The 10,418-nt window shown below is 38.8% G+C and overlaps 1 protein-coding gene across 2 annotated transcripts in view; it reads right to left on the minus strand.

Annotated features, from left to right (window-relative positions):
- appa (amyloid beta precursor protein a) overlaps positions 1-8,520 on the minus strand; it is a 57,381-nt gene extending 48,861 nt beyond the window's left edge. The window contains exon 1 of one of the 2 annotated variants that reach the window (XM_088289335.1): positions 8,300-8,520. In XM_088289335.1, coding sequence (XP_088145461.1) covers positions 8,300-8,359 — 60 coding nt within the window. In that variant the 5' untranslated portion in view covers positions 8,360-8,520. The remainder of the gene's footprint in view (positions 1-8,299) is intronic. The other variant, XM_088289334.1, reaches the window with a different exon arrangement.
- Between the last annotated feature and the right edge of the window lie 1,898 nt (positions 8,521-10,418).

Consider the following 10,418-nt stretch of genomic DNA (forward strand, 5'->3'; position numbering starts at 1 on the left):
GAAACTTCTCTTAGTTGAGATGTAACCCAGATATAAATCGGTTAGATGTTGCAGAAGATTTTTCAGGGTTTTTTCAACTTAACTTTGATAGTTTGGGCTTTTAAGAAATTGTACATTTTAATAAACATGACAAAGCTACAGCCGTAGAATTGTAAAACCATTGAATCAATGTACTACATTTCCATCGTTCCATCCTTGAATCATATTGCGTCGCATGTATCTAGAGTTGTATTGAATCGTCTTCTGTGGAGAGATGCACACCAGAGTAACCACTAACAGACAGACAGACACACATCCACACACACAAACAAAACTAATAATAAAAGGTAAGCATTCAAGCTCTTCTTTTTGGTGGGGGGCACATCAGTTTGGTCAGGTAGCGTGTTACATTTGCTTTATTAAGTGCGGCGCTATCCTTTGCGCCACGCGAAATGCTCCATTTGCACACAATGCAAGTCGCCGTAGAACTGTGTCCACTTTCCACATTAAAATATTTCCATGCTGTAGACATTATCATTGTTATATGAGGCTAGCTTCACATTAGCTTCCCGCAACAGCTACCGGAACATTCCCCCACTGGCTGTGTTTACTTCTGCTGTTTCCAGCTGAGGTGCAATGTTTTATTGTATAAAAAGTAAATATTTATATACTTTTTTCTTTTGACTATATCCGTGTACCTCTTGTTTTTACCCCTTATTTTGTTCTGTAATAGTGATAAAAAAAAATTATCATATAGATTCATAAAACCACATAGTGATACTTTTGAAGACGTCTTTTCCCCATAAATTTACGTGACTTCACGTGTCACATGAGATCTTGGCAGTCATATGTGACAACGCAAGCTATATCAAACTATTTTTGTCAGAAATATCCACATTTTTTTTTTTGCGTATACAAGGTGACCGAGAAGTTCTGACTTTATGACAACTATTATCTGACCAGCGTAATTTGTAACTTTATTACACAATGCCTTTACAGTGGTGCCTATATATGTAAATGTTTGAAGTCATTCCTAACAGGTGATAGACCGATTATCGGCCGGGCCAATTATCAGGTCTGATATTTGGCATTTTGCTGATAATCGGCATCGGCCTTTTTAATAACTTTCAAGGCCGCTAAATTAAAAGACGGTTTATTTTGGCTTGCTGCAGCACACTTCTCTCTCTCTATCTGCTGTGCTGGTGGCCCTACCTGCAGAAGGAGATTGGCCATCCCACAGGACCACCTGATTGTTTCCTTGTGCAGTGGGCTGCAGCTAATCAGCAGTAAGCGGCCTGTTTGCTTTTTCACCTCGAGTCACACGCACTACAACAGACTTTGCCGAAATTTTAATAAATGTCCGTCTTCTACAACTCACAACTAATAGAAAACTATTTCCGCAGTAAACTATAAAGATATGTTTGTTTTCATTTAACTATAATACATACAGCTGAGCCTAGGAGCTCTGTGCACTTTTTGTTAAGTTTTTTATTTTCTAAGATCTAAAAAAGCTTTAACATGTTGTAAATCACTGAAGTTGTTTAATAAACGTGCTTAAAGGCATGTAAACTAAGTCAAGGGTTGGAGTTTTTAATCTGTAAAATGTTTTACACCATTTCCTCCTTTTTTCAACCAATGAATAACCAATGAAATATCGGTTATCGGCCTCCATGACTAATACTAATCAGTATTGTTATCGGCCCCCGAAAAAAGCACATCACTACTTCTAACCACAAACAGGTGAAGAAGAATGGTGTTTTGTCTTTGCATTTCCTGTATTCTCAAGCAGGTGAACAATGTTTCTTTTGTAACCGAGAACATCTGAGTTTGTGATGGTGTGTGTGGCCGAAAAGGTCATTCATTTTGATTGATTTGTTTATGCTAATTTCCTGTTAGCATTTGAATGGGATCCTCCATTGACTTTAGCATTACCTCCAGCAATATTTTAAAAACTAAGCATGTTTTGTACTTAAATATATAATTTTTAATTATTTCGACTATAGTTTGACTATAGTTTTACAGTGTTATTAAACATCTAAAAGTATGCTCAAGGATGGCAGATTCAAATAGCAACATGCTTGCAAACCAAGCATCATGGTGCAATCAGGGCACTTTCACAATGTTGGGAATATGAAAACCCACCACACCGTTCTCCGCATTGTTTTTCTTCAATTATAAAATTGTACAAATCGAGAGAAGACCAAATCAAAATCACAATTAAAAAATGAGTAATAATCCAGCCCAAAGAACAATGCATTGAAAATGTAAAGCCATCGCTGAATCATTATCTGGACTTGAAATGGAAGATGCAAGCTTGAGTGCGCACAGCCTTTGCGGAGTAAGGCGGCAGATCAGTGCAACTCACTTCACAATTATTGATAAAATTTTGCACTAACAGCTGCCTACTCGCCAGCTGTGAAATGAAGGGCATGCTCTGGCAGCACACTGCTGACATTTTTAGTCGGGTGTCCCACTCTGAAAGTGATGAATGACGCTACGTGCGTGGAAGAAGCAGGTTGTAAATGTACATTTTGGGCCCAGTAGTTAGTTAGAATTAGTCCCACTATGTATAAAAAAAAACAAATAAACAAACATAAAAAACAGGAACTTACACTGGAGTACAACTTTTATAAAACCATTGGAAGCAGATTTAGGTCGTGTTTAAGTGTGAATTTAAATATATGTGACCTAATCAGTGACCATTCTCGCAACTATTTTTAAAAAATATGAATGTCACCAACACCAATTGTTGTCCTCGTGTTAGCAGCAATCTTATTTCCTCTGCAATGTAGGAAAGAGAGGATTTTGGCCTTGTAATGTCAGCACACTTTGGAAATACAGAAAAAGAATACGGAAACTGTAGACTGATTTAAAATCAGTTACGGAAGTACTTTAACGGCCAAAAGATTGTCATTTAATTTATTAGCATTTTATTATTGATCAAGCAATTGGCAAGTTTGATTTAATTGATAACTTGTGCATAGTTGGTATGCAAGTTTCTTTTCCCATTTGTGAATCGATTGTACATGGGACAGTATTAAAGTAGTTTGTTTTACTTGGTCCGTGTTTTGGAGTGGCACTGTTCAGACTCGTGCTTTTTACATGACAAGCAGATGTCAGCCAAAGTGCCGATGGGTATCGAGGTATGTTTTTGCTGCTAACAAATATGTTTACGCTCATTCATTTGATTGTGTTGCTGTACTTTTTTATTCTCTTTGTAAATATAGTGTTATGCAATTGTGTATTTTCTATTTATATTTTTGTGTACGTCTTACAGTTTGATGGTGACAAATGAATAAATGTCAGCTGTGTAAGATTCATGGCGTGTGACCGATAATCTGGAGGGAGTGACAAGTACTATCTATCCATTTATTATCTTTGCTGTTTTTCCTCACAATGGACTGGTTGCCAGCAAATCACATGACCTACAAAGATGAACAATTGCGCTCACAATCACACCTAGGGGAAACTCAGGGTTCCAATCAACCAATGATACATGGTTTTGGAATGTGCGAGGAAACCCACTGAGGCACGCGGAGAACATGTAAGCTCCACACAGGAAGGCCGGAGCCGGAATTGAACCCTGTACCTCTAAAGTGTGAGGCCATCGTGCTATCCGCGTCTTCAGTACTTAAAACCAAAGAAAATAAAATATTTTTATCCGAAGACCCAATTATTCAATTGAATATTCAGTAGGATAGCCGAACACCAAAATATTCTATAGCGGCAGCCCAAATTGGGGAGGAAAAACAGATTAGAAAATCAGAATCAACTCCCGTTAGTGGGACAAAAAATATTTTGTGCCGTTGTCAGAATACGTGGTGACGTTGAGGTTGAGGAGGACCCAAACGCAGGGAAGCGAGGATTAGGCAACTTAAAGGGTATTTAATTAACAAAAACGAAAGGCAAACAAGGAACTTGGAAAAACTAACATATCAAAAGTACAAAACAACAGAGACGAACAAAACACAATGACATGACTGAACTAAACTTGACAGCGAGACAGGTATGAAGACATGGACATGAACATCTGACACTGACAGCGACAATGGACCAACAAGAACTGAAAGCAACCAGGGAACTAAATACAAACAAAGTAACGGACAACGAGGAGCACCTGGACAAGACACAAAGAGTTGGAGGGAGCTGATTGGTTCACACTAGGAAGGGAGACGACAAGCACAGGTGAACACAATCAGAAGACAAGACACATACTAAACAAGGAAAAATATTAAACGAAATACTAAATCAAAAACAACAAAATACAGATCATGACTGCCGTATAGAGAAAAAGGAAAGGGGGGGAAATTATCTCGGTTGGTGGTTTATTACCACTGAAGCAAACGCAATTCAGTTTGAAATGTTCAAACCATTTCCTGTAACATTATGTATAAGCAATAGCAATAATGTCAACATAGTTTTTTAGTGTTGACCTGTGACACAATTCATGTTGTTGTCGTCAAAAGGTATGATTTTCAAAAGACAAAAGAAATTCATTCCCCATGATTGTGACATACAAATGCAGGCATCCAACTCCAAGTATGTACTGTACACGACCACTATGTATATACAGTGTCCACCAGGGAAAGCAACTTCCTGGAGCTTTGCTTTTGTCAGCGCACACACAAGTCAAAACAAGCTATTTAAGGAAGCTACTTCTTTTCAAACTGGGTTTAATCGAGATTCTCTCATTATTTCAATCATTGATGTTTTTTTTTTGTTTTGTTTTTTAAATCAAAGGGTAAAGGTTGTCATGAGTCATGTTGGCAAAGGATTAGGAACAAAGACACTGTCCTGCTTAAGGTGCAGCCCAAATGACTCATTCCATGAGAACTAATTACAATGGGCATGTTGGTGCAGGAATATGAAAATGGAGAAATGTACAAAATGGAGCTGGGTTATAAGGGAAAAATAATAATAAATCGCTTGCAATATATTTATATCACAATAACGACATACCACTATATAGTTTCAGATACTCTATAAAAGAATATTCTAAAAAAACTAATATTAATATACATACACACGCACGCACACCCCCGCACGCACGCACCCTCGCGCGCACACACACACACACACACATGCACGCACGCACACCCCCACACCCCCACCCCCACACACACCCACCCCCGCACGCACACACACACGTTAATCAGAAATTAGAAATCCCTTTATTGTCATTGTACGGTGTGCAACGAGATTAGAGAGCTCCCCTCTCCAGTGCAGTACAACAATATGTAATCAAATATATAAATTAGATCAATAAAAGAATAGATAATGAGATGGAAAATATGAAATTGGATAAATAAAAACACATTACGTCGCTGTTCAGCAAGGTAAGGGTGGTGGGGTGTGTGTGTGTGGGGGTGTGGGGGTGTGTGTGTGTGTGTGTGAGAGTTCAGAAATACATCTCCCAGCGTTATGCATTCAGGATACAAAAGAAATGCAACTGTATTCCATTACTGTTGCAGAAAAAAACGTAATCAGATTACAGGTACATTTAATAAAAATCTGGAATATTTTTTTTCTGATTTACATTTTTAATGTGGGGAGAGAGCTCGCACAGTCGAGTCCTCCTTGTCGCTCTCGAAACTTACTGGCCAAACAAGAAAGGAATTGATGGTGACTGTTTTGGATTGTATTCACGCAGGAATTATTCATTTTAAATAACATTTAACACTTGTTAAATTTTCCATCGCCCTGCATTCATTTATTTGCGGTTAAAAAAAAAGGCATTTTTTTCCCCAATGCAATTGTAATGGGCATTAATTACATGTGGATTTTAGTCATTCATGGGCCTACCCAGTCACTATCCCTGGCAAATACTCTCACTGAATGATGTGTGATTGGCTGAAAAGAAGGAAATTAAAGTTGAAAATTAATTTATCTGCTAGTGCCTTGCCACCAAGTGAGGAAAGTTCAGTGGTTTAATGAAGGCAAACAAAACAGGCCACGTCAAACGATTTTAGTCTATGCTTCAAGAATGGGTAATGGGCCGCAAATGGACACGGGGACTAGTTTAAAACCATAAAAATATTTTTGAACCTGCCCCCATAAGAATCAGAATCGAGAATTGTTTTCCTTCACCTTCAAATTCAAACAATGCCCTTCCCTATTCATTGTACTCTCCTCCAAGGCCAAACAACTGAGGAACAAGGGGAAGCAGCCGCTGAAGTAAATTGAAAGAAGTACAAAATTTAATGTACAAATAATTAATAAAATGTGATCCATCCAACAGAATGTTTTAAAGGCATGGGGAATGTCAGTTGCCAGATTTTCTGTGGTGGCTGTCAAAAGCATCAATGGCTTAACGGCAACATGGGTAAACTGAATGACAAACAACAGTGACTGTGTCACAGCCAATTTGTAGCCATCATTTAAAATAATACAAGCTGCCTTTAATTTCTGCATCAGCATGTTCTAATTTGATAGTGATAAATCAATTCTAGAATTTATGTTTTGTAAAGTGGCCTACATGTGTTCCATAAATAAATGAAAAAAAAAACACTCCTAGCGTCTAAGAATATTTTAACTCATTTGGATTTTGAAAAAATCATCTGTCCTTGCAAGACATTTTTTCCTCTAATTTGCATGTAACTTTGAACAAAAGCTTGTACAATATACTCAATCTCTAATAATAATAATAATGATGATGATAACAACTTATAAGGAAATAAATGTATGTTTAGTAGAGTTTCCACCAATATGATCGATTGGATGGAAATCTTTCAATGTTTTGAATTTTTTGCAAAATCGGACTGTGACGTCATAATTTTGGCGCTCTTCAATGATACAACCTTGATCAGTCTGGAGTACTTCTGTGCTGCCATGGTGCACATTGTGAGCCTGAAAGCTAATCCAGTTTTAGCCTTGTCCGTGCGGGTGTGTGTGTATATAATTATAGTGTTTCAAAGAATGTCTTTTTGTTTTATTTAAACATTCTCTTGTTTTGTAAACAAAAAACAAATCATCATTTGAATCAGCATGATTTCAATTATTACCAAAATAATCAAAAGTGATTAAAAACATTTTCAAAATCGATCAGCCCGACTTCCTCAGCCCTCTACTAAAGTTTCGAGATTTCTTTGTAGTGTTGCAGGATCCTGCAACTAACACTTCAACTGTCTCTCATATGGCAGTCTTTTGTAACCTGCTAAGCAGAGGTAATAAATTGATACTATCTAATGCACTCACCTCTGAGAGTAATGCAATCAGTCTGTTTGAGTAAGAGGGTACACTAAAAATCTGCAACTGTTTTCTTTTACTTACGTCTTATGTGGAAACTGTATTTTGCATGTTACATGGTCAAGAAGGCGAACACGATAAGAATGTATTTTAAAATTGAAAGAAGGAAATTGCAAGAATATAACAATAGCGTCCGTGGTTTCCCAGCTCTCGAGCTCACGCGGCCCTAATGCTGCAGTGCACCGCCGCCATCTTACACCGCCTTTCTCCATCAAACGACTGCAATGCCATTCTTTGTCTGTCACATTGTTCATTCTGTCGCGTCTACGCGGTCGGTTTGCTTAGCATCTAAACGCCGTTGGGGATCGTTAACACTACATACGGATGTCGTGTCTCCTTATTTCACTCCGAAACACGCCCACTACCCTAAAATTAGTATTCGGCTCCTGGACAAGGGTACAAAACGATTTTCACTTAATTACCAGTATAATGGTAGTACCTGCGGGAAATATGGCACATTTACAACCACCAATATAGAGGTGGTAGGGTATTAATTCAATTACACGATAAGTGTAAGATAACACTTTGAAGATAAAAATCAAAACATCCATCCGAATGGTCGAAAGGGGGGAAACATCGATCATAGATTTAACCCGAGGCTTTCACCACAAAAAAAAACAGTATTACGCGGTAAAGAAACCAATGTATGAATAAACAACATTAACGGGATAGCCGTATCTCACACATTCGTCGCTTGATAATTTGCAATGCGGTATATGCTTGGTCTAATATAAAAGTCGCGTTTCAAGAATGGAAGTTGGACAAATCAGTGGTAAGGCTACACTTCCTGTTCTTTCACAGTTAAAATATTAGTCATCTCCTACATGGTCTGTTAGTCAAGCTTTGATATAGAAGCATCTACTTGACCAAACGTTACATGAACGTAGTTTCAACTGTTTACCAGCCAGTGGCTAATGGCAACCTGTGTTCCTCTGTGGTAGGAATTTGGGCATTGTGAAAGGCTTGAATGCAGAAGTTCCGGTCTCCCTGTGGCTAACATTTGGGAGCTTAGTTCCAATGACAGCCGCATCGAAGCGGAGTCATGCTTTGTAACGGAATAAAAACAGTTTCTTACCTCGGCCGCCAGCGTCGACGCCGCAACGGCCAGTAACATTAACGCCACTCGATCCCCCATGTCGTTTCGTGGACACGACGCTCCCGTAGGCACTGTTTCTCCAAACACTTGCACGTTTAATGGGTGAGCGACTGCGTATGTTCAGTGCCAGCGACTCCCGTTGTCTGACTACGCTCTAGACCCAAACCGCACAGCAGCTCTGTGTCGGATCACGTGACCAACGGAGGAGCGGGATTAGCGCGCACGCTCCTGTGTCGTCATCGATGCACGCGCGTAGTTTTCCACTTCTATCTTTCCTTATACTATTTCCTGAACAACAGAAATTGAAGAAACTAAATATCGGAACTCTAATCAGTAGTTGAGTCTTTATTTGACCCTTTTCTTCTTGAGTACAAACAAATGAACACGCATTGGAGTAAGTTAGGCTTCATTTACTAACTACTTCTCATTTCCTCGGTGATTCAACTCCAACAGTATTAGTATTAATTGATTGATGAATTGATTGACTCATTAAATGATTGGTTGACTAATTAAAGATAAAGATGGCCTTTATTAGTCCCACAATGGGGAAATTTGTAGTGAGCAAAGATATCGTCACTCAGAAATGGTGGCGTAATATAGCCGTTACTGTTAATTTTTATTCAGTCAAAATATATTCGTTAATATGTGTTTTTTTTACTGTTCACTGTTGTTATTTTTTTATTGGGCTTTTACTCCATGTTCAGCATTTTCTATGCCGAAATTGATGTCTCAAAATTCTATCTAAATAAAGTTAAGTGGACTTGCATTGAGTATGATTCCGAACAATTTCTTGCACAATTGTTTTGGAAACAAAATGTGCTATACTGAAATGGATAGGAGTGGATTTACTTTTCAGCATTTTCAGCTATTTTAGAGAAGACTGAGGGCAGCAAGAAACAAATGCAGGAAAATGGAGATTATGGATTGTAACACAGCCGCTTCCATTGAGCCGTACAATGGATACAGAGGACATTTTAATTTGAGTGGGGACAAACCTAGGTAGCCCTGTGTCGTGATGTTCATGCATGATGTGCTGAACAAACATACCCAGGTGCTAAGTCCATTTTATATGAGCATACACACATAGGAACAAGGCTGCCATTGCGCCCATCACAAACACCATGCCGAACACATTTCACACCTGAGGAGGAGGAAGCGATCAAACAATTTTAGGTTGTTACCTCAGTGACACGCTGCATCATCTGCTTTAAGTCAGCGGTGCGAAGTGGGCATAAGCATCAAAGTGAACAGGGCATTTCTGGTACTTGTGAATAGCGTTGTCAATGGCAAGATTCGTCCCCACATAGACCAGTGGTGTGCAAACATTTTGCATTAAAGGCAAGATTTTGTGAGGTGAAAATGTGTGGGGGCAGAACATTAAGCGTCTAGTGAGTTTAATTTTTTCATTACCAGTCACCTTCTCATAGTTTGTATGTTTTGTCTGGTAGTGACTCTTGATATTGAATTCCTTGAAAACAGCTGTAGTCTCTTAGCAAACTGGGCAGACACAGTTGTTGTGTGTTTCAGTGAAAAAAATCCCATTTCCACTTGTACTGGAAACAACCGCCCTCTCTGCCATCTTCTTCTTCTTTTACTTTGGAGTCTCTATTTTAGAAATGAGCTGGAAAGGGGTGCACTCTGACACCTAACATGATTTAGAGAGTGCTGCTTTCGGATTAGGCAGCGCCATATTTCCAAAAGCACCCGAGGGTGCGGCCACAAGTCTACGCCATCTTCTGGTGAAATAAAAAAATTGCATTTTTTACATGTGTATTTCCAGAGTGGTTAATAGTACAGACCGGCCACACGTTATTAATTTTATGCCAGAAGCTGCGGGCCGGTGGAAATTTGAACACGTACTGCATTTGGCCCCCGAGCTAGACTTACGACATGGCTGATGAAGACTAAGTCCAGGCTGCAGATTGTTGAGCAGACCTACAAGAGTCAGCATTGGGCGAGTGTGTGATAAATATAAGAGGCACCTCACTAATGCATGTCTGTAAAGTCAAGTCATGGTAAGTTAAAGGGCAGCTGTTGAGTGACTTAGTAATAAAAATAATATGAATAATAATACATTTTATTTGTGGGCGCCTTTCTA

The sequence above is a fragment of the Idiotropiscis lumnitzeri genome, chromosome 3 (assembly GCF_059441095.1).
Source record: "Idiotropiscis lumnitzeri isolate Australia: NSW breed Sydney's pygmy pipehorse chromosome 3, RoL_Ilum_1.0, whole genome shotgun sequence".
Lineage (NCBI taxonomy): Eukaryota > Metazoa > Chordata > Actinopteri > Syngnathiformes > Syngnathidae > Idiotropiscis > Idiotropiscis lumnitzeri.